At 56.3% G+C, this 23,240-nt stretch overlaps 1 protein-coding gene across 5 annotated transcripts; it reads right to left on the reverse strand.

Annotated features, from left to right (window-relative positions):
- Positions 1–279: 279 nt before the first annotated feature.
- Positions 280–22,321, reverse strand: ABHD6 (abhydrolase domain containing 6, acylglycerol lipase). Of its 5 annotated transcripts, XM_075432636.1 has the most exons (12): positions 22,214–22,321; positions 19,645–19,747; positions 19,422–19,545; positions 11,676–11,745; positions 9,842–9,985; positions 6,311–6,467; positions 5,784–5,897; positions 5,427–5,559; positions 4,355–4,512; positions 3,453–3,507; positions 2,896–2,996; positions 280–2,198 (listed from the first exon to the last, which is right to left on the reverse strand). In XM_075432636.1, exons 5-12 carry the CDS (start codon positions 9,958–9,960, stop codon positions 2,022–2,024), a joined length of 1,014 nt encoding a protein of 337 aa, XP_075288751.1. In that variant the 5' UTR covers positions 9,961–9,985; positions 11,676–11,745; positions 19,422–19,545; positions 19,645–19,747; positions 22,214–22,321; the 3' UTR covers positions 280–2,021. The 5 variants fall into 5 exon arrangements, with proteins under 5 accessions (XP_075288751.1, XP_075288752.1, XP_075288753.1 ...); XM_075432637.1 differs by lacking the exon at positions 19,645–19,747 and having other exon boundaries at positions 22,214–22,288; XM_075432638.1 differs by lacking the exons at positions 19,645–19,747; positions 22,214–22,321 and having other exon boundaries at positions 19,422–19,562.
- Between the last annotated feature and the right edge of the window lie 919 nt (positions 22,322–23,240).

The following is a 23,240-nucleotide window of genomic DNA, read 5'->3' on the forward strand; positions in this document are numbered from 1 at the left end:
CTCTTGAGGCTTTATTTTGCTTCTTGAGTGTTTAGGGCTCCCTCCTCTCAGTAAAAAGAAGAAAGCAAAATTCATATTGTCTTTGAAGAGATGAGACTCAAGCTTTCCTGGTGTTCACCATCCCTCTTGACATTACCAGATATTCCTCGAGGCAAAACCTTCATCTCCCAGAAACGTGGGGAGGAGAGAAGCAGCAGAGCAAGTCCCCTCTGTCGTGCACCATCCCACACCACAGCCCCCTTCTCCCTCAACGGAAAAAATAACCATTGCACAGTGGACTCCTTAAATCACTAGATTTTAATAGCCATATAAATCCTTTGAGTACAGCAATCTGTGGCATATGAGAAACTGAATTGATACCCAGCAACTTTTTCTGGCTTATACCACATAAAACTATCAGCAATTTTTTTTTTTTTAATCAACTCCTGTAGTAGAAACAATATCCAAGCAATTGACAGCGAATTTCTAGTTTTCTAAAAGAACAATGTTTCTTCTCTCAAAAAGAGCAGAGAAGCTGGTAGGGAGTTTCAGATATCTGTACAGGTTGGGGTACCTCGGAGCGCCGGTGAGAAGATGGCTGTCAGCACCGCAAGCGTGCGTACCCAGTCTGCGGGGGGGCTCAGGCAGCACCCGGTGCCAGCCCCCGACGAGGGCTGGGGTGGTGGAGGGGTGATGGCCGCCTGCTGCTTTGCCTGCTGCTTTCCCTTCGAGAGGCCCGCCTTGCCCTCCTGCAGCCATGGGTCCTGCCCGAGCCCAGGGCCAGCCCTCTCCCCTGGGACACGCAGCGAGGGTCCGCACCCAGGCAGGTGCAGGATCCATCCCTGCACATCACCTTGCAGGCTGCGAAGCGTAGCTTTGTCTGCTTTGCCAGTTTCTATCCCTAATTTCACTTGGTCAGGAGTCATAATCATCGAGAGGAGGCACGAGCACCCTGTACCTATCCACGCCGCTGCCCAGCGCCTCGCAGGCGAGCTGGCCCCCCTCGCTGCCCAGCGAGCCCAGGAGCCCGCACCCCCAGTGCTGTTCACATACACAGCCCGCTCCCACCCCTCGCGCCTGGTTTTGGTGATGTTGGCTTTCGCGGAATTCACAGAATTCATTAAGAAAATCGTTATTTGCATCAACTTGTTCAGCAGCGCAATGTGATAGAAGAGCCAAGACGAGAGTTTGCCCGAGTTCGCTGACTCGCACCCTGCCCACGGGCTTATTGCTGACTCGGGCTCGGGGACCGAATCACCCCGAGTGGGTTCCGTCCCTCCGGTTCGCACAACGGCGGCGAAGCTGCTGTCTGCACCTCGAGTTTTTCCCTGGCTGTGTTCACCCTCGGGGGGAACCATCCCCTGGGCAAGGCGGGCCGTGTGCAGGCGCCACACCCTGGGCAACGTTAAGGCATTACATACACACAGGAGATGTTCAGGGATTTAGAAAAGACCCACTCAAAGTGTAAACATTTTTGCACATACAGTCATTGGACTCCCACGCATGAAGTTTTCTGTTTTCTGCATAAATCACGAGTTTAGGAGCTACACAATGAGCACTCGAGCAGACGCCTGGAGCACTGGGGTTCTCTTACAGCACGGCAGCATGCAACGCGACGGACTCTAAGTAGTAGAAATATTGTAAAGTCTCAGTCCAGGACGCTTCCTCCTTCCTACGATTCTTATACAGTTAGGTAAATGTCATTAACAACTACTTGCCGGTAACTCGTGTAAGACGGGCGGCTGCATGAGGAGCTTCAGCACGCGGCAAGGCTAGCGCTTGGCGATTTCAGCTCGTTTCTGCTTCATTTCTAAGTAGAAAAGGGAGAGATTCTGCTTCCATTCCTGTATCTATGGAGGTTGCTCAATGACCCCTAGTTCGCTGTGCCGGCGGTGCTATAGGTTTAGGTATCAGTGATTCCGCGTTCCTCAGGGACTTTGGCACATTCACCCCGATTCGTACAAGATCCCTGAGAACTTATCAAAGCTGCAGTACTTTACAACTTCAAAGACGTGGTGCAGGCGCTTGGCTCCCCGCCGCGCTCACGCCTGCTTCTTGTTGTTGTCCATGCTGTGCAGCAGCGCCAGGAACTCCAGGATGAGGTTGGCTGTCTTGCGGGGCCGCTCCACCACCACCGAGTGCCCGCAGTTCTCCAGGATGTAGACGTGGCAGTCCGGGATAGCACTCGCTAGAATGCTGGCGCCAGAAACATCCAGCACCTGGGTGGCAGGGGAAAAATCATCGTCACTCCCATGGGCAGGGTTAGGCTTTGCTGGACACCGCAGAAACCCCGTGGGAGCTGCCTTTGCAAGACCAAGCGAGATGCTGAGCAGGGATGCGGACACGGTCCTTGTGGCACCAGCCCCACCCCATGGCACCCGCACCTGGGGACGGGGCAGGGAGGCTGCCTGGTCTCAGCACGCAGCAGGGAACTAGCTTGGCTGCTTTCTGGCTGCCGGCTCTGTGCAAAGGGGTCATCGCAAGCAAACGCCCCCACCTTTTCATGCAGAGCCCTTTGCACGCCTGCAGCTTGCCTCCTTCCCCCTCCCACTCCTCCCTCCGTAACCAGCCCTGCACAGCCCCACGCCGTTGCCTCGTGCCCGCCCACAGACACCCCATCCCTCTCCATCGCCAGGACAACCCTCTTTGCTGGCACTTTATTCCTCTTCCCAGCCCCCACCTGCCCCAGCCCCAGCTCTGCCCTCTCCTCCCTCCGGCCCCATGCTGGTGGAGATTTCTGCCCATCGCCCCGCAGGGCCCCTGTGTCCAAACCCAGCAGGGACAGGGACACGCGTGTGCCAGCTCATCGCGGAGCAGCACAGGGCTCGGCAGCACAGCCCGCCCCGTGCCCCCGCGGGTGGACGCGCGCAGGGATGGAGACAGGGTCCCACGGGGGAGGCGGAGGGGGCTGCGTACCTGGTCCTGCTTCCCCCAGATGACCTGGGTCGGCACTTTGATCTTGCTCATGTTGTCATGGAGAGAGTGCCTGGACTTTTCATCCACGATTTCTAAAAACACTAGTGGGGGCAAGAGGAGAGTCAGTCCTACAAGGGGGATGCTTTTCCTTCCCTGCGGGCCAGCCCTGCCAGCGTCTCCTTGGCGGGAAATCCCAGGCAGGGGTGACAGGGAGAGCCCCGACGGGCTCTCCTTGTGCTGCCACCGAGCCCCACTGTGGAGGAACCCTCCTCCAAGCCCATCTTCTCGTAGATATTAGTACTAATTAACCCGGCTGGCAGGATGAGGGGGAAGCAGCAACCCCATTGCCCATGGGCATGGCAGTGGGCTGCTACCAGCGACCAAGGTGGGTCCCCAAATCTGTTAATGACATTTCGCCCTCCCACCCTCAGCAAGGCAGCAGGGGGATGCGGGGGACAGAGAGCAGCAGGGGACAGGGGGGCCAGGGACAGCCCGTCCCCACACCCCGGGGATCTGGCTGGAAAGCCTGGTGAGCGAGGCCACCGCCGTGCACTTACGTTTCCGATAAAAATCATTGTGTGGGATGCGAACATCAACGAGACCCTGGAGGATCTGCAGGGAGAGCAGAGGAGAGCTGCTGGGGTGACCCAGTCCTGCACGGGGCCGAGCGCGCCTGAGAGCGCCCATGAGCACGGCCGGGAGCGTGTCCCCACTGCTCCGACGTGCCCTGCGCAGCTGGGCCCCGGCATGAGCTCCTTCCCAAGCATGGCTGGCTGTTGCAACCGCGCTTTAACAGCACGTGCTTCAGCAACAAGTATTTTTGTCTTCTATGATGCAAACCCGAATTTCTCCCCCAGGCCAGCTAGACACGGCCAGCAGGCTGCCTCAACCATGACTGTGCTTTTCCTCCTTCTTTTATTCTTTTGCCAAAAAAAAAAAAAAAAATCTTGGCATTACCTTACATTTTTTTCTAACTCTCCAATCTACTCATCCCAGACTTCCTAAGGAAAACTGGCTTAACGGCCAGCCCCTCGCCAAGTTCCTCCCAACTGACAGTGAGGCAAGTGACATTTCCACTGCTTCTGCTTCAGAGGCAGCAAACAGTCCCCCTCCAGGCCAGGCAACAGCCGCCTAAGTCAGTTATTCAATGCTTCCTGCCAGTCATATTTACAAAAAGCCCTTTGACGTCCCGGCCTGCTGCCAAAAACCTTGCAGGAGGAGGAATTTCAGTGGGTGCTGCCAGAGGGAGCTGGGAAAAGTGGGTTTGAAGGGAAAGTGCTGGAAAGGTGCTGGGAGCGGGGCCGGGGGTGTCCCGCCTGGCTGACGGCGGGGATGGCAGCGCTGGCTCCGCTCCCAGCATCGCCTCAGCTGCCGCCACGCAGGCTCGGGGAGAAGCAAACCCGCTCCCCAGCTCCGAGCCCCTCTTCCCCGGCTGCTGCAGCCAGCCCGTGCTCCTCACCTGCTGCGGCACCTTGAAGCGAACGTAGGAGCAAAGCTTCAGCATGTCCGCCATCTCCTCCGGCGTCGAGGGAATTAAAGGGATCCTGTCGATGCATTTGGACTCTTGCAGCTCCCGGAGCTGCTTAACGAACTTGCTGTCGGTGGTACTTGGCAAGCCTGCGTGGAACGAGAAGGGGGGCACAAGCTACAACCTGCATAAGACCCCCCAGCAGCCCCAGTGACAGAGCATCGCTGTACTGGCCCCCCGTCTCCCTGCCTCTGGTCTCTCACCTGCTTACTCATTAAAATAAGAATAAAAAAAGAGGGGAAGAAAAAAATCTGTACATATAGCAACCTTAAAACGCACCCAGAGATAGCCCAGCCTCCCTCCTGCTGCAGGGCTGACACCATCGAGCCCTGCGGGCTGCCAGCGCGAGGTGCATTCCCTGTGGACATGCATGAAGACTTGGGCAGAACCTACAGGGCTTGTTTTTACGTGGCCAGCGGATGCAAACACGAACGCCCGCGCCCAGCCTGCCACAGCACAGGGTTGGACAGAAAATTTCCAAAGTCCCACCTGCGTGCACCACTGCAGGGAAAATTCCCTGGCAGCTTAACCCCAAACCTCCCTGCAGACCCCCCCAGGTTTCACATTCAGAAACACCCGGAGAGCCAGCCGACACCTCTCCGAGAGAGGAGCGGGAACTTGCCGCCCCCAGAGCCTGGTAGCTAGGTAACGTTCGCTTTGCTTCATTACTTATTTCTTCTCTAGAAGCCGCTTTCCTTGCGTGGGAGGGGGAAGGAGCTGCTATAACAACCGGGACGCAGCAAAGCAGCTCTCTGCCAGACCCCCCGAGCCTCCGGCAGCTTGTCACGGCCAGGCTCCTCCAAGGCCCCCAGCCAGGGTCACGCTGGGGATGGAGGGGACGGTGGGGACGGAGGCGTGCTGTGCAGGCACAGGGACACCCCGCTGACCTGTGCCCAGCCCCAAGTGCTCTTCCCACTCAGAGCACCCAAACGTGGGAGGACAGAGCTCTCTGGCTCCCGAAGCCCCAACCCTCTCCCCATCTCGCCTCCCCTGCATTGCCCACCTGCAGGACAGATGAGGGTCAGGCTGCAGACGTCTTCTGGGTACTGAGCAGCGTAAACGCCGGCAACGTTTCCCCCCATGGAAGTGCCAACCAGATGAAAGGGCCTTCTGTTCAGCTTGATGCACTCCACAAACTGGCAGGGGAGCAGAAGGAGCGTTGTTAGGGGAGAGGAAGCAACAGCGTGGGTTCATTAGAGAAATTAAACTCAAAAGCTTCAGGTTGGTGGCTCTGGCTGCCTGGGAAGGGAGGGAGTGGGCCGCACAAGGCAGGGCTCACAGGGCTTAGCGTCCCTCATGCCCCCGCACCCCTCACGTCCCTGCATCCCTGTGCAGAGGCGATGCGATGCTGGGGCTTTACCTGGTGTATTCTCTTAGCCTGCCCACTAATGGAGTAATCGTCCAAGGCCGAGCGGGTCGTGCCCTCATGCCCCGGCATGTCGACACACACCAAGTGCAGGTTCTTCGGCAGGAACTGCAGAAACAAACCAGGGGCAGTTACTGCACAGGGGAACTGCTGCGAAGCTCAGGAATGGAAACTGGTGGCCATGGGTGGGAGTACGAGGGTCACTCTCCTCCTAGCAGCCTCTGGTTACTCGTGCACCACAATAAGTCAGTTCATGTACCAAGGACGACATGATGAGAAACCACGGACAAGACTTGCTTTGCAGGGAGGAGGCAGGTACGTCCTGCTCTTTCCCTGCAGCTCTGCATGTCACAGGGATGAAAGGGATCCAACCAGCAATGAGCACAGAGCTAAGGAGGGTCTCTAGCAAGTTACAGCGATCATCACATCCCATGCGCACAATTGTTGTGTCCCCACACCACCCCCAAGCCCAGGACCACCGACCCTCACTAAGTAGCAACATGATGGAAGTGGAGTCCCACCTTGACTATGGACAACCACATGTCTTTGTGGGCTGAAAACCCATGTAACATCAGGATGGACGGTCGGTATCCAGGTCTCCCTCTATAGGAATAACAAAACTGATAGTCATCGTAGTTTGCGTATCTAACCTGCATACCCAGGGCTCGGCGCCAGTACCTGGAAACAAGGAGAAAACACCAACAGTGAGCGAAGCAAGACCAGGACTCAGCAGCAATATAAGCCAGGCAATAAATCCAAACTCAGCTGCAGATTTGCTAGTTTGCTAAGGCCAGTTAGGTTGGGCTCACACCAGTGCTGTCATGGGACTAACTGGGACTAATTCTGAGCATCTGGTCCCTGGACCAGCCCCTGTGCTTACATGTGACCCCTTACAGGTGTAGTGCTGGTGGCTGGCTATTCATGGTTGCACTGCAGATAGCGTGTGGAGACACTCTGTTTGTTAAAAACTTCCAAAAAGATCCTAAATAACTAATTTGGGATTGGAAATGAGCCACAATAACAATCCTAAAGCTGAAAATATCCAAAGGTTGGTATGAGGAGTGAGACTCAAGAGAGCGGCAGCACACGTGGCAAGGCAGCGTGCAGGATGGGCAGGCTGAGGGAGGTACTTGTTCGAGGTGGGTAAGGTGGATCTGTCACGGGTGTATTTGGGCACAGTCCTGCAGCAACAGGAGAACATCACCCCACAGATGTGCATATCAGACCCCAGCCAAAACAACTTTGTCACCCAGGAGCACCACAGAAACCCAGTTCCCACACAGCAACTAGACAGTCTTCAAAAATTTATTTATACACACGCAAAGGACTGGAGAGGACCATCCCTACACAGCTCAAACACCTGAGAAGACACCGGGCTAACCCCAGGGAAACCTGGGTTGTTCCTCTGACTGCAGAGGCAGGCAGCTCCTGCCAGCACACGCCTGCAGCCTGCTCAAAGAGGATGCAGTGAAACGGCCAGCCAGAGGGGACCTGGACAGAGATTATCGGTGACACTTTGCACACGACGCGTACGTGCAGTCCAAGACAGAGGAGCAGGCTCACTTTCTCTGCATTTCCCCTACACTCAGATGTAACCCTTGTCAGGACAACTGCTGGGCTACTCCTGATGGCCAAGATACCAGCAAATACTTTTATATGCGATATCAGAATTTATTTGAGACACAAGAGCAAGGTCACCAGCACTGCTGGGCTGTCCTAGCTCTCTGCCCACTCAAAGCTTATGCATAGCGCAATCCTCTTTTAGCATAATCCCTTTTTGGAGGGAGTTAGCGGGACTTAAGCAGCATCTCGGCTCTGTGCTGGTCCTACAAGGAGAGGCGAATTTCTCCCTGAATAAGTGTCTTAAGAGTCCTCGCCTCAAAGGCACCGGTGTAAACTACCGATGGGCAAGATGATAACATTTTTAGCAACTGATCCTGATGGATCAATTCAGCAGAAGGCAAAATAATCTGTGCAAAGCTGAACTGATCCCTCACAAGGTGTTAACGCGCTTAGCGGCAGCGGCTAAACTGCTTAACCCGCAGCGGCAGAGCAGGCAGAGCAGGCAGGCTGCGGGGCCGGGGTCAGCGGGGCAGCCCCGGACGTCATGCGGGCAGGGACCGAGGCCACCGGCGATGGGGCCCGGCGTGACCCTTGGCCACCCCAGCTGAGGACATGCAGACTGGCAGTGAGGAGGAGGAGGGGGACAGCAGGTGGTGGGAGAAGGGAGAAGCATCCCCGCAGACCCCCCGGGGACATGCCAAGAGCGGTGCCGCAAAGCTGGAGCCGCACGGAGCTGAACGGGGGGAGCAGCATGGCATGCTGCCTGCCCCCTCTCCTGCCTCCGCCGATGGGGAAACACAACGATTCCACCCCAAAAAAAGCTGACTCTGAAGGAAGCAAATAGGAAAGGAAGAGTAAAGGGCAAACCCGCTCCTCTCGCCCGCTGTCCCTAAGAACAGAGGTGCCCATGAAGCACAGAGCATCCCAATCACTCCTGCAAGATGCCAACGCTGTCAGCAAATGCTGGAAGAGAGAGAAAGGGGGGCACTCACCCTTCAAAAGAACATAGCCCTGCTGGTCTCTGCTCACACGCTCCCTCCCTCAGTCGAACACAGACCGACCTATCCACGGTGCATTTTCATTCAGCCCCTAATTTGCAACCCCGAAGGACAAGGCAGCAGCATCTTCTCTACCTCCCTCTCAACCCAGCTCCTCAAGGCTCCCAGCACCAGCCCCTTGTGCCTCCTTCGCCCTGTCCTGCCACCCTGCCCATGTTCCTCTGAAGGCCTCACCCAAGTCACACTGCTCTGATGCAGCAGCGTTTCTCCGGCAATCCTCCTCTGAACCTGAGCCCACCCGGGTCCTCCCTGGCTTCCACCGGCCGCTCGCACGTCCAAAAGAAAAAAACCCCTTTGACTGCAAACCCGGTACCATCTGGACCCGTCCCCAGGCATCAGCCTGGACATCCCCAGGGCAGGGGGCTGTCACGCCGCCTGCTCTCCTTTGCAGAGCAACATTTGGCCTCGCAGCTCCCCACGCGATGCACAACGGGAAGAAATTCTCCCACGTGCCGATCCAGCCCCTCGGGTCTTCTTGCCTTCCCCCAGCCTCTCTCACCCCCAGGTGCTGTCATTCAGAGGCTGCTAACAAACATGCCCTTAGAAAAATAGGCTTCATTACGCTGCTGCATCTGAGTGCCAGCGTGGGCTCATGTCCTCCTCTGACAGCGGGTCACTTTGATTTGGAAACACCAAAAAAAAAGCTGCAGGAGCCACCATCTGTCAGCCACACGTGCTGCCGGCGCCGGGCAAGGGGACCCTGCCCCGGCTTCTGCAGGGAGCGTTATTCCAGCTTTTCGCTGCAATGAACCCAGACAGGAAAGCTGCCGGTGTGCTTATCGCTGATGTCCAGGGACAGACGAGGACGGAAGGATGTGGTGCTGTGTGTCGGAAGGGACGAGACATAAGGGAGTAAGGAAAAGCGTCACTCCACCTCCTCTGTGCTCCAGTCCAGAAGAGAGGGGCAGAATGAGAAAAGCCTTGTCCATAACTACTAGTGAGAGAAAAGTCCCTGCCCGCCGAGCGGGCTGTTGACCAGGCGTGAGCGTGTGGGCCTGGGGAGCCGCAGCAGAGCTGAGGACACCCACTGCGATGGCTGCGCTGACCAGGCGGGGTGTCACCAGCCTGCCGGAGGTGCCAGGCTGGGGGCGGGCAGCAGCGGTGATGCTTTTCCCAGCCGCAGGCCTGCCCTTGGGGGAAACAACCCAGAAACGTTTGGAGACGTCCCACAGCCCAGCTGATGCTGCCCCGGCAGACATAAGCCTCAGCAGCGAAAAAAAACAATAAGAAAATGCCATTTTCTTCTCCCAGAGATGCTTAAAGCTACACACAGCTGCTATGCTTGTGGAAAACCCCACCTCACCTGCTCCCGCTGCCTTCATGGGCAGGAACACCCACCTCCACCCTCGCAGCCGGCACAGGGACCTGATGGGGACCAGCAGCAATTGCACCCCTGCACTAAAATGAGTGCAGCCGGGCTAACGAACTCACCAGTAGTAGATGCGGATGAGCGCTGAGGGCCAGAGGAGGAAGGAGGCCACGAAGGCCAGGATGGGGATGGCCAGGGTGCCGCCAGCAATGACAAACATGTTCAGCACATCCAGGTCCATGCTGCTCTTCACTGCCCAGCCTCACCTGTGTGCAGGTAGGGAAGGGTCAGAAGTTAAACGTCACAAACGATCTCAAGTCAATGCTAAATGAGATCCCTGCTGCCAGGGGGAGAGGAAAGCGGCTCTGCGAGAGCCAAAGGATACCGCTCAGGAGCGCAGCAAAGTCTCAGTTTAAAAATTTGATTGTTTCTTCCAGCTCCTCAATGGATTTAATTATTGTGGTGTTATACTCTCAGGAGAGCACATCTCCAACGGGCAATGAGCCTTCCAACAGGCACGGACCACGTCCGGGGCAACAGGGCCCGTCACGGCCCTTGGGGCACTCTGCGGACAGGGGAAGGGCAGCCCCGTTCCGATGGGTGCAGGCAGCCTTTCCCCCGGGATGGGTGCAAGCAGGGCTGCCTTAACACAGGCTCCGCATCGCTTTTCGGAGGCGGGCGTCCAGCTCCGGCTCCCCTCCCCCTGCCCAATCCCAAATCCCCAGCACACAACCACTGACCTAGAATTGATGGCTTGAGCCCGACTCTCATTACTGGTTTGCTCAGGCACCAACTAATCAAGGGAGCAGAGCCTATTAATGGGCTCGGGAACCGAAGGAAACAACCTGGCAGAGTGCTCTTTGGCGACCAGCCCTTATCCAAGACAAATTCAAACCCGTCCCCACGTCTCCGCTCCTGCCCCGTGGGCATTTTGCACTTGCTGTTGATCACAGGTCCCCATCCCGGCTCCGAGCATCCTTTGGACAAACCTCAGGGGTGGCAGGAGGCGGACACAGGGCACAAGGGCGAGCCCTCATGCAATGCCATGCTCGTCCCTGAACTCGCCCCACCACAGGCAGCCGGGATATATTTTTCTCATTAAGAGATTAAACCCTGTCACACACACATCTCCTCTAATTCCTCCTGCTAACCAACTTATGTCTTGCCCTTTCCTCAGCACTAGCTCTTCTGTCACACATTTCTAAAACGAGATGTTTCCAATGCCTGCTCTGCCACCAGCCATCCCTCCCCAACATCACCACCACACTTCCCCGTGCCAGGGCAGGCAGATTCATTTCTGTCTCCTGCGAGACTCACAGCGGTATGTGGTATGTTGCGTGTTATGCCGTGAAGCAGGAACTGAATCGCCGCAGTCACATCCTCTCCCCCTCCGACACCAGCACGCTGTGTCACATCAACCCCCCACACTACACAGCACCAAGAAAAACGGTTTACAGAACCTCTGAAGCAACAGCCAGGTTTGCCCTCCTCCCCCAAGGAAAACAGGAATAATGCAATTTGAGGAATATTGTAAACATTTCCTCCAGGCACCTCCTTAACAAAGCTAAACCTCATTTCCTTCTTCAAGCCTCAACAACACACCGTTATTTGTTTAATTAACATTACGTGGAAAGATCTTTGCTCTCTGCTCAGCTTGTTCATAGATAAACACTTTGTGCAACAGCTACACCTTGCCCGTGAGAGCAGGGCTGCACGGGAGCCCACCCGAGAGCACTTGCTGCCTTTCGCTGTGTCACTGAAACCGGAAGAAATTAAGCACAGAAAATCGCCATTGTCCCCATCGGCGACCCGTAACAAGAGAAGGCTGCGGCTAGGGAAAAGCGTGGGGCGGTGGGAGCCCCTGTGCTCCCAGGCATGGGGTCACCGCCTCTGCCACCGCTGCCGCTCTTGGAAAGCAAAACAAGCAGGAGAAAGCCTTTAAAAAGCTGAGCTTACTTTGCAGAGATCCCCTCCTCCTCTCGGCACAGGTCCTGCTCACTGTGGGTAGTGGCAGCGTCTGAAAACACTGTCGGAAGAGGGAAAAAACAAAGGTTAAAATCCCACTCCTGCTTTTTTTCCTCCTTTCAGGCTTGGTAGCCGGGTGAGACAGTGAGCTTGGGGTATTAAAGCCACTGGCCTGCCTTCAAGACACCTCATCGTTACCTTCTGACCAACCTTTCCCCTGTTTATGTTATTACAGTCTTTTGTGCAATAAAGTCAAAATAGGGCACTTGCTCCAAGCAAGAACAAAGTTTGAGCTGCCACCAGAGCCAACGCGGAGCCGGCGTGGCACGGTGGGGAGAGCTGATGCCAGCTGCCCCCGCCGCGGCAGGGCTGCGCGGCACCCAGCGAAACGGGGCTCATGCTTGCGCCTCGGGTGATTACAGCTCTTAGGACAAAGCCAGCTAAGCTGCTTCCCATCCCCATCCCCTTCCTCTTCATCTTACATCTAATTTTCCAGCTGCTCTCAGGGCCCCCCCGAGCCTTCCCTGTGTGAGTCGGGTCGAAGCCCAGCACAGCCGTGGCAAATTCCTGGACAGGCGGGAGAAAGCTGGCCTGAACTCACCAGCAGCGTTTGGCCACGGAAATTCCAGCCGGAGGTGCCGTGGGAGCCCCGGAGACACCTGGCAGGAGTGCTGGGGGTTGCTTTGAGTCAGAAAATCCCCCGGAGATCCCCGCTGCCATGGCCATGGGGCCGGCATCGCCCCAGGGGGCTGCCGTCCCCATCGTGCCGTTGTGTTTCGGCAGGGCCCTGGCAGCGGCCGCTCGCCACGCAAGCGCTGACACCCAGTGCCGACCACATGCGCCTGGCAAGCCCTGCTCGGGGCCCCCGCTGGCCATGGGTGCCCGGCGGGACGGTGTCCGGGGGGACCCCCAACGCGGCCCAGCCTCCGTCTGCATGGGCAGAGCATCACCACCAATTTCTACGGTTACCCCCGATGGAGGTGGCAGGAAGGAAATCGCCAGCAGGCCAGCTCCATGGCTGGGGACAGCCACCATCACCCCGGTCCCTGGCACCCCCAGCCCGGTGAAGCCACCCCTGCGCCCAGCAGCGCTGCGGACACACCGGCTCCCCAAAGCCAGGTGGGAGCACCCACGGTGCCAACCCTCTGCCAGGGTGCTCTGCCTGGGGGACACGTGCCCTCCCTGCTGCACTGGCACCGGGGATGGGAGTGGGCAGCCTTGCCCCCAACCCCGGTACCGTCCTTTGCTACTAGCTAGAAAGACATCATAAAACAATATCAAAATAAAAGCAAGCCCTCTGGTAACAGCTGTAAGCCTTCAGACCACAGCTCGTCCATCACTTTGAGGCGCCCTGTGACCACAAGTCACAGCAAATGGCCCCAGGCATTGCTACTGCCTTCTTGGAAGAATCTCTGAGGACCTCATATACTAACTCACAAATGTCAATTAGGCAAGTCTGATAAATGCCGTGTGATCACGGCAGCGATAAGGCTGAGCAGGCTGCACACCTGGCAGGGCACAGGGTGCCAAACCAGAAGCACCAGTTCCCATGCTGGCAGCCGAGCTGCAGGCACTAACCACTGAGGCCCTCCATGTCCCACTTGGGAGGATACCCCCCCCCCCAAAAGCCACCCCAGGTAATGGCATGGACAGACCAAGGACCGAAGGGTCGCTCCTTGTTCCTCCCCCGTGCCACGTTCAAGCAGGTGCCTCATCACCTGCAAGCAGAGGGGCCGGGAGGCGGGAGGGGGCTGCAGGCTGCTGCGGAAGGCAGCACATTGACAACAGTCCCCAGAGCCACTAGCCAAAGGGACAATAAATTACTGTGAGCAAGGTTTGAGTCCTCATCGGTGTTTTTTCTCTTTCAAGCTCATTGGATCACACCAGGGAGGCTGGAGCAGACCCAACAGTGCAGCTCAGGTGTGGGCACCGATTTTTTCCAAGCCCCGGGTAAGATGCAGCAGCAGCAGCACGCCCAGTGTGTGGGATCAAAAATCTGCATTTAGCTCCAAAATAAAAAAGCAATCCCAGAAATATGACAGCAGCTGGGATTGTTACCCAGGGAGACAGGAGGCTCTTCACCAGGCTCAGCATCTCTCGCAGAGCAGGTCTCAGAGCCAACCGCTCTGACGGGGCAAGAGCTGGCAAGGGGTACCTGGGGGGGGGGGGGGCACATCAGGGGGCCGTGGCACAACAGCCTTCACAAGGCGGAGAGGCCTGGCTGGGAGGAGGAAAAATTCAAGGTGCTAAAATTCAAGCACAAAGGCTGTTATCGGGCTGTGCTCAGCAGGACTGGGCTGCAAAACCAGGGCTGCTGCCCTGCACTCAGCATTTCGCTCACCGCTCCCTGCGCCCGGAGCAGCCCGTGGCAATAGGTTTGGGACTCCGGACAGCTGAAAGCCACGCAGCACAGTCAGGCATGCTTTGATTTCTTTTGAAGAGCTGAAGAAGAAGAAACACCGACCAACGTTAAGATCCCACCACAGAAACAGGGGGCCTTTGACGGGCCTCAGCAGCTGAGATGGGACCCCCAACAACCCTGACTCACACCACTAATCGTGCAAGAAGAAAAATCCGAAAACATTCAAGTTAGCCATTTCCCTTGGAAACCGCCTCCTCTTTGGCATCCTCAACAGCCACTAAAATAATACTGACCATAAAGGATGACATAACTACTAGTATTACGATTCCTCAGATGTATATTTTGCAGCGTGATCTTTTTAGATGCCAGTCACAGCGAAATCATAATTTAAGATCTATCAGTATTTAAAAGACCTCTGTCCATCGGCCAGCCAGCTCTCAACCTTAATCCAGTCTCCAGAGGGCCGGGAGTAGGAAATGTGCCCTTTCACCTTCATTTATTTATAGATGGCAGAAATGAGCTCACCCTTTCTGCAGCGCCATGTCACAAAACGCGCACCTCTGACCCATTTGTGCCTGGTGCAGCACGGCTCCCGGACCGCCGCTGGGTTAGAAATTCATAACGCGTTCGTCCTCCTTCCGGACCCCGTCGCCATCCCCATCCACACGCACGCAGCGGAGGATGCACGGCACAGCTGATGTCACGAGCGCGCCCGGACTCAGCCCTCTCCAGGGTGGAGGTGGGGTGGGGGGATAGGAAAAAGGTGGGGAGGGATGGGGTTGGGGTGTCAGAGGCTCCCCTCTCCAAGCACACAGCCCCCCCCCCCCCCAAAAGCATCCTCCTCCAGCAAAATGACGGCATCCTCCACATTGCAGCGGCTGAGCTGAGATGCCGCTCTCCTCCCCGTTTGCTGATTATTTGGGGGGAGGCATTTTAAGGAAAATTAGTTAAATCTTAAAAATACATATTTTTGAAATGATTTCTTGCATTTCGGCTTTACCCACTCTCCCTCCCCACCCACAGAGATGCCGGGGGGGGGAGCGAGGGGGGGGGGGCCCCGGACGCCGTCCGGCGTCCGGGGCCCCCCCCCCTCGCTCCCCCCCCGGTCCCGGCATCGCTACCACCAGCCCCGCGTTCCCCCCCCGGGCTCTCACCGTTCCGATCCGAGCCGTGCCGGGCCGCAATGGCAGCGCTGAGCGGCGAAAGGCGACGGCTCCGCTGCGCCCTCCCTCCGCGCCTGTGCCGGGGCGGCTCCGCGGGGATGGGGGGGAGGGGGTGGGGGTGAGGAGGGGGGGATGCAGAGGGGATAGGACTGGGGGGAGAGGGGGACGGCAGAGGGAGGAGAGGGGGGTACAGCGGGGTGCGAGGAGGGGCTTAATGGGGCTTCCATGAGAGTACGGGGGAGTACAACAGGGATGGGGGGGGCCGCAGTGGGGGTATGAGGGGCGTATAACAGGGGTGCAAGGGGGGGGGGGTAATGGGGTTGCCGTGAAGGTACAAGGAGGGGTACGACAGGCGTGGAAGGGGGGCTGCAGTGGAGCTGTAACAGGAGAGGTGATGGGAATTCAGTGGGGGGTGCAAGGGGGGATGCAATGGGGCTGCAGTGGGGGCACAACCTGGGGGGGGGGGAACAGAATGGGGCTTCCATGAATCACAGAATGGTAGGGGTTGGAAGGAACCTCTGTGGGTCACCTAGTCCAACCCTCCTGCCAAAGCAGGGTCACCTACAGCAGGCTGCACAGGACCTTGTCCAGGCGGGTCTTGAATATCTCCAGAGAAGGAGACTCCACAGCCTCCCTGGGCAGCCTGTTCCAGTGCTCTGTCACCCTCAGAGGGAAGAAGTTCTTCCTCATGTTCAGACAGAACTTCCTGTGCTTCAGTTTGTGCCCATTGCCCCTTGTCCTGTCGCTGGGCACCACTGAAAAGAGTTTGGCCCCATCCTCCTGACACCCACCCTTGAGGTATTTATAAGCATTTATTAGGTCCCCTCGCAGCCTTCTCTTCTTCAGGCTGAACAAGCCCAGCTCCCTCAGCCTTTCATTGTACGAGAAATACTCCAGTCCCCTCATCATCCTCATAGCCCTAAAGGCTATAAGGGTACAAGGGGGGTAGAAGAGGGGTTGAAGGGGGGCTGCAGTGAAAATGGTCTGCAAGGTGGCTACAAAGGGGAGGTGTAGTGGGACTGCAGTGGAGGTACAAGGCGGGGGGGATGAAATTCTGTGATTTTGTGAAATGGAGCTGCATCGGAGCTGCAAGGGGGGACATAATGGAGCTTCCATTGGGGGTACAGGGTGGGGTACATCAGGGTGGAAGGGGGCTGCAGTGGTGTGCAATGGGGGGATGCATTGCGAAGGGGAGATGTAATGGGACTTCAGTGGGGTTGCCAGGGGGAGGGGATGCAATAGGGCTGTAGAGGGGGTGCAATGGGGATATAACAGGGGTGCAAGGGTGGGGACACAATGGAGCTTCAATGGGGGCACAAGGGAGGGGTGCAACAGGGGTGGAAAGGGGGCTGCAAGGGGAGGATTCAAGAGGACTGCAGCGGGGCGCCAGGAGGATATAACAGGGGTACAACTGGGGGACAGAACGAGGTTTCCAAGGAGCTGCAAGGCACACACAGTGGCACTGAAATAAGGGGGTGCAAGAGGAGTGCCACAGGAGGTTGGTGGGGGTTGCAAAGGGGCTGCGAGGAGGCTGCAAGAGTGGTACAACAGGGATATGTCAGGGGTGCAAGAGGAATGCCAGGCGGCTTTATAGGGACAGAGTGGGGATGCTTGCTCCAAACGGAGGTGCAAAACACAATGCAACAGGGAGAGCAAAGGGCTCCCACAAGGCGGGGGAATTACAACAGAAGACATGACAGGGATGCAAGGGGGTACAGCAAGGAATGCAACGTGACAGGGATACAACGGGGATGTGAGGGGGTATGCAAAGGAGACACAGCAGGGATACAAGGAGGATGCAATGAGGCTACAGAAGTTGTACAATGGGGTTGCCATGGGGATGCAGCAGGGATAAAAAAAAAGGAATGCAATATGGCTGCAACAGGGTTACAACAAGGGGATACAAGGGTGGGTACAACAGGGCTTACACAGGGATGTAAAGGGGATGCGATACAACTGCTGCAGAGATACAAAGGGGAACGCAGCTCTGCAGCCCTCACAGAGGCCGCCCAGCCCTCTTGGGGACCTCCCTTGGCCTGGGAGCGAGCTTGGGGGTGGGGGGCGTCTGCGCCTTCCCTGGGTCCTGGGACGGGGAGCACAGAGCTCTGCCACGTTTCCCGTGGAAAGGGCACAAAGGTTGAAATCAGAGCATCCCACTGATGCTTTGACACCTGAAATAGGATTCTGAAGCCCGCCATTTAGGTTACAAGCCTGTTACCTGCCCTCTCTTCCCAACAGATTACCCTGTTCGCTCTCAAGAGCTGCATTTCAACCTGCATTTAAAATCTGCTCTGATTTTTCTTAAAACTGCCACCCAAATCCTTTTGCTATAAGAAAATTTACTTTCATTCCACCTGGGTCACATATCAGCTTGGTATGCACCTTTAAGATATGGCCCAAAATATGAGAAAACTTAATTAAATTGGAAATGAGATCAGCTCCTGAGTAAATGCAAGCAAATTGGGTCAAATCCTCACCACATCCGTGTGTTGATAAAGGATGTCCCTTTGGTCTGGCAGGCTGGGAAAGCTGGGAGAAGAACCAGCATTAAGGGATTTCCAGGTCAGAGTTTACTACAATAACCAAAAGCTTTAGATGACATGAGCTGTCAGAAGGGATTTACACCCAAAATTGAGGTTAAGTGGCCCAGTGAAGGCAAGGCACAGCTTCGTGCAGCTTTTTGGGGGTTTTGTGGGAAGAACTTCCCAGCCAAGCTAGGATAAGCAAAGATGAGCTGCCACAGATGGTATTTCACAAGCCTTTAAACGTTGTTTGCAGTCGTATTTGTTTGTTCCACTTTCTCGTGCACAGCCCCAGACTCCCACGGGACACAAGCAGGGCAGGGCTGATTCAGGCCAGGGATGGATTACCCACTGGATGGTTATTCCAGGCCACCTGGTGGGAACGCCCCTGGAAATAGTCATAGCAAATGACAGCTTTTAAAATAGAGTAGCTGAAGCAGAGACCTGCAGTGGTTTCATGTTGAAACATGGCATGAGCTAACCGGGGAACCCGCTGTTGCAATCTCAGTGTGCAGCTACAGGAAGAGTCACAAAGTGTCTCCTCTGGTGGTGATGGGGAAAGGAGGGATCTTCAGGGCTCTGCTGAGCCTGCGTCAGCTGGCAACTAGGACCCGACAGCCGCTCGCTTGCCCCTCGCCTTGCCCCCTCAGGGGGCTGGGTGGGGAGGAGAAATGGACAGAAGGTAAAACTCTTGGGTTGAAAGAAAGGCAATTCAATAGGACAACAAAGGAAATACTAATACTACTAATAATAGTAATAATAATAATAATAATATTAGTAATCATGGTAATAATTATTATGCAAAACAAACTATACACAATACAATCTTTCTCACCACCCAATGACCGATTCACAGCCAGTCCCCGAGCAGCGATCACAGAACCCAGAAACCATGGGTTTTGCAAATGTTTGCAAAACTCCCAAGACAGACTGAACTCCCTGAAAAGTTCGAACTCCCAGCCCAGAGAAGGTTTGAAGTCACAGAAAAGGGAAAGGAAAAAAAAAGGATTCCTGACCCCCCCCCGGCCAATGCCCATTCATGAACTGAGCATGACGTCCACGGTGCGGACTATTTCCACTGGCCAGCTTGGGCTCGCTGCCTGGCTGTGCTCCCTCCCAGCTCTCGTACACCTGCTCCTTAGCTGAACATGGGAGAGTGAACAAAGGTCCTTCATTTCTCAGCAACAACTGACACGATCAGTGTTATCCACATTATTCTCCTACTAAATCCAAAACACGGTGAGTACTGGGAAGAAAATTAACTCTATCCCAGCTGAAAACAGGAGAGCCAGTCACAGCTGGGATGAGCCCACGGCTTCAACAGGTGACAGCCCCAGCAAGGGGGTTGGCAGCACCGTGGTGACTTTGCCAGGCGGGGGCCAAGGCTGCTCCTCCGTCCCAGCACAGCGGAGGAGATCTTGGGCTCTCTGGGTGGCATGGGGGGCTGTGGGGGAGCACCGGGCATGGCTCGCCTCCTGGCCCCTGCAGAGAGCCCAGCAGCTCCCTGGGCACATCCTTGAGTGCCTCACAAAGCCATTTTTGGGGTGTCTGCAGCATGGCAAGCCCCAGCTGAAGGCCAGTGCCTGCACTGAGCGGCACCGTGCGTTTGGTTTCTCCTCTCAGCCCGCAGACACCACTCCTGCACAGTGCGGCAGCTGGAGAGGAGTGGACCAACTCGCCCCCGCCTCACCTGCTCAGGCTGCTGGGATTTCACAGCCCCCGCCGGCTCTCCTGGCCCTCAGCCGAGAATTCCTCATTCTGAATGCTGGTGTCAGGAGCTGGCTTCCCACCGGCACGGGAGCACGGCTTCGATGCTGCAAGCAGGGCAGAGGATGACTTATTCTCCAGTTAGAAACAAAATATATTTATGAATCAGAGTAGTCCTGGGGGGGGGGGGGAATAATCATATTTACCTGTCCTCTGTCCCCAGAAATGAGGCAGCAAGCCTTCCAACCAAACTGTCTTGTTTTCCACAGGAAGGTGGAAGCTCTGGTTGGATCCAGGCCAGGGGGGTAGCTGTGGAGAACGGCAGCTTCTGCCTCACCAAGCCGAGGAGCAGTGCTGCTCCACCACACCAAAGGCTGCCATGCTATTTCCCACTGCTGGGTGACGAATCTCCAGCAAGCGTGGCGGGATGGTTTGCAGCCGCAACAAGTGATGGCACACCGCTTTGGCAAGGTGAATCATCTTCCCAGGGTGACTCACCCCGTGTATTTCCACCCGGGCAGTGCTGGCCCTGCGGCACGATGCCGTCAGCAGTCCCACAGGACCGTGGGCACGGGAGAGCACCGGGGCACCCGGCACAGCCCCACAGCCCCCCCACGGGACCTGCTCTCAAGGAGCGCCTCGCCATGCCCCAAGCAGAGGGCAACTTCAGTGACATCCAGCTGCCAAAAGTCACCCCCCAGGGCAGGGATCAGGTCTCTGCTCACCCCGGTTTGCAAACAGCAGCTCTCGGGGAGCACAGCCACCCCGTCACCCGGGGCTTCATTGCACAACCTGGGACACACGCAGCAGGAAAGGATCCTGGCTTTTAAAACGTTATAAAGCAAGGCCTTCTTGCCTGTTAACAGTTTTAAATAATACTTTCTTAATTCTCCTCAATGCATATATTACACACATTTTAATTACATCTTTAACTGCTAACAAGAGGGGTGTACTTACTGTCACAAAAACCTCCTCCTTTGGTAGCTGCAATATCTTTATGGAGGGGTAACTTCAAGACCTTGTCTAATTATCGCGCGTCAAAGCCTTTATTTCAGATTGCCGCTTGCTCTCCTACGTCTCAGCTAAGTGGCCTCGTTCAAGAAACTGAAAACACGATGAGGCATTTTTCCTTGAACTGCTTTAGCCAGCAGGCTTTCATGATTTAAACCACTACTCGAACAATACTGACGTACTACACTGGAAAAGAAAACCCTATCGGAGTTCTGTACCAGCAAAGGCCTTCTGTCCTGCCAGTAATTTATTAAGCAGAACACACACCTTTCAGAATTGTAAATAAAGATTAAGTATCAAAGACGACCCTATTGATTCAAAACACACCGTGTGTCTTGCACACTGCATATTTTCACCCTCAGTTGTACTGAATTCCCAGAAGGTCATGCCAGGACGCTTACTGCCACTAGATTGACACCGAAGCCACTTCCCAGATGACCACATTAGGTCTACAGCCCAGTTGTGAACTTTAGCAATACAAACTGGCCCGAGTGCTTTGCTACTTATTAACGTGAAATTCCAGGAGACTGCGATAAAATACTCTGCCCGATAGTTGTGGGAAGGCCACCAAGAGCCCAAAGGTCATTTCATTCGCCCAAAGGCACCTGCTTTTACGGTGACATTGGTGACTTTGGGGGTGGCCCTTCCTGCTTCTCCCACAGACCTCCCCTCACCACAGTGCATGTTGACAGAGCTGCAATTTAGATAAAAATGATAAAAATTAAGAAGCACTCAACACCTTGATACACGGGAAGGGGAGTGCGTGGGCCCCTTGTCTGGAAAACAGAGCTGTGGTGGCATCTGGGGAGCATCAGCGCGGAGGTGCCAGCCCCAGCCCCTTGCACCCCAACACCACCCTCTGCCCGCGCTGCCCCAGAGCCGCACGCTCCCGTTTGGGGGGGACAGGCTTATGGGGGTGCTGAACGGGGCAGCAGGGAAACCCCAACGGCCGGGGCTCGGGCAGGCTGGGCCAGCCTCTGCACCCTTCGCAGAGGGTGCGCAGCAGCCCTGTGTCCCCAGCACACGAACACCACGCTTTGCCCACAGGAGGGGAAATAAAGCTTCAGAGTTATTTTCAGGCACAGAGCAAAGCCCCAGGGTGACATCGTGCCCCAGATGCCCCCCCGAAGCACCCTGTGAGTCACGCTGCCCTTCCAGCCCCGAGCAGGCTTCCTCTGCCAGAGCAGAAGGGGATGTGGGCTCGCCCGCAGTCCCACCCCACAGCCCTCCCGGAGAGGCACAGGAAATGGCAGAGATCCTCTTGGTCCACCTCTGCCAGCAAAAACAAAGCTGCGGGTGCCCAGTGAGGCAGGGGACAGGAGGAACTCCCACATCACTGCCAGACCCCAGCTGCCCCATGGGGACCCTTAGCAGAGGTATGATACGGGGACACACCCCACCCCATCCACCCCCCAGCACCGTCCTGGGAGTGGGAAGATGGCAGAGGGCTGAATGGCTGCTCCAGAGGTAGCAACACACCAGTCACAGCCCCCCCACACCCAGCACAGGCTGCCAGCAAAGGCTGGCTGAAGGACCCTCAAGAGGAGCGGGCAGGGTCCGGGCAGCACCTACTCACTGCTCCTAAGCTCTCACCCACAGTGGGACTCCAGCCTCACCTGCAGCCCCATCACCTGCCTCTTCTCCCCTGGGAGCAGGGGGAGGATGAGGAGGGGCTTTATTAGGGAATGCCCCACAGGTGCTGCTCAGCTGGAGGTGGTGGTGTCCCTCACCTGGCATCATTAAGAGTAGGGGCAAAAATCAAACCTGGATTGGTTTCACCAGCAGCTTCACCCTCCTTGTGCAAGACCAGGACAGCCCTGAACTGGCAGGGTCCGCGAGCCTGCGTTGAGCGGGGTTTACGGCCTGATAGGGAGCAAAGAGTACACGCACAGAAAGTGCAGTAAACAGAGAGATAAAGAGGTGCAGAAGGGAGCGTGAGCTCCCTGCATCCCCCCAACAGGTCTCCTCGCTGCTGCCTGTCCCTGCGGACGGTGGCTCTGATAACGCCTGGGGAGCAGGGGAAAGGGGAGGCTGATAAGTGAGCAGTCCTGGGGACAAACATGGCACCGACAAAGGATGGTCCCGGCAGTTCAGGGTTAAAGCCCTCATAGGCACCACAACAAAGGTTTGCTTTTTGACGCCGGGGTAGCCAACACGAGCCTGGTTTTGGGGGGGAGCTCTGAGTTTTGATGACTCTGACCCCAAGGCTGCAGCCACCGTCACAAGCCCTTGGCTCAGGCTGCGCTTTTAGCAAGGTCAGGCAGGAGATTTACAACCCCAAAGCCATTGCTTTCCCTCCCTCTTTATTATTTTCCTCCAGAGCCTGTCCTGCTGTGGCTGGCTCATTAGAGACCCTGTGGAGAGAAAGCACCACACAACCCCTGATATTTTGGAGGGTCGCACGCCTGCTCCCCAAGTAGCTGTGTTCATTGGCGGGCAGCATGGCAGCATGGCAGCACGCCCCTCGCTAGCAGCAATTGCTCCATATCCCTGTCTAGCCAAAATGGGTTTGTGGTGCCCGTTCCCATGTTCATAGAACACATCCTAGAGAGCCGCAGTCGCCCCCCCAGCCAAGACTGGGATCCCACTGTGCTCAGCCGTGCTGCATTTCTGGGACACCCCCCCCCCCCCCCCACTGTTTTGTGCCAGCTCCGTCTGACCCTGTTGCATTGATTTAGACAGGGTCGGGAGCCATGCACAGGTGCTTCTGGATCTGGATCTGCACGGGTGGCTGTGCAGGCAGGGCAGCAGGGTGCAAGCAGCCTTCGTGGCTGTTCTCAAAAAAAAGGAG

Source organism: Opisthocomus hoazin, chromosome 11, assembly GCF_030867145.1.
Source record: "Opisthocomus hoazin isolate bOpiHoa1 chromosome 11, bOpiHoa1.hap1, whole genome shotgun sequence".
NCBI lineage: Eukaryota > Metazoa > Chordata > Aves > Opisthocomiformes > Opisthocomidae > Opisthocomus > Opisthocomus hoazin.

Coding starts and splice junctions, on each gene's coding strand:
- ABHD6 (XM_075432636.1), bottom strand. CDS start 9,960: ATGGACCTGGATGTGCTGAACATGTTTGTCATTGCTGGCGGCACCCTG. Junction 5,560..5,783: donor AGGCTAAGAGAATACACCAG/GTAAAGCCCCAG, acceptor CTCCCCTGCCAG/TTTGTGGAGTGCATCAAGCT. Junction 2,199..2,895: donor TCTGGGGGAAGCAGGACCAG/GTACGCAGCCCC, acceptor CCTGCCACCCAG/GTGCTGGATGTTTCTGGCGC.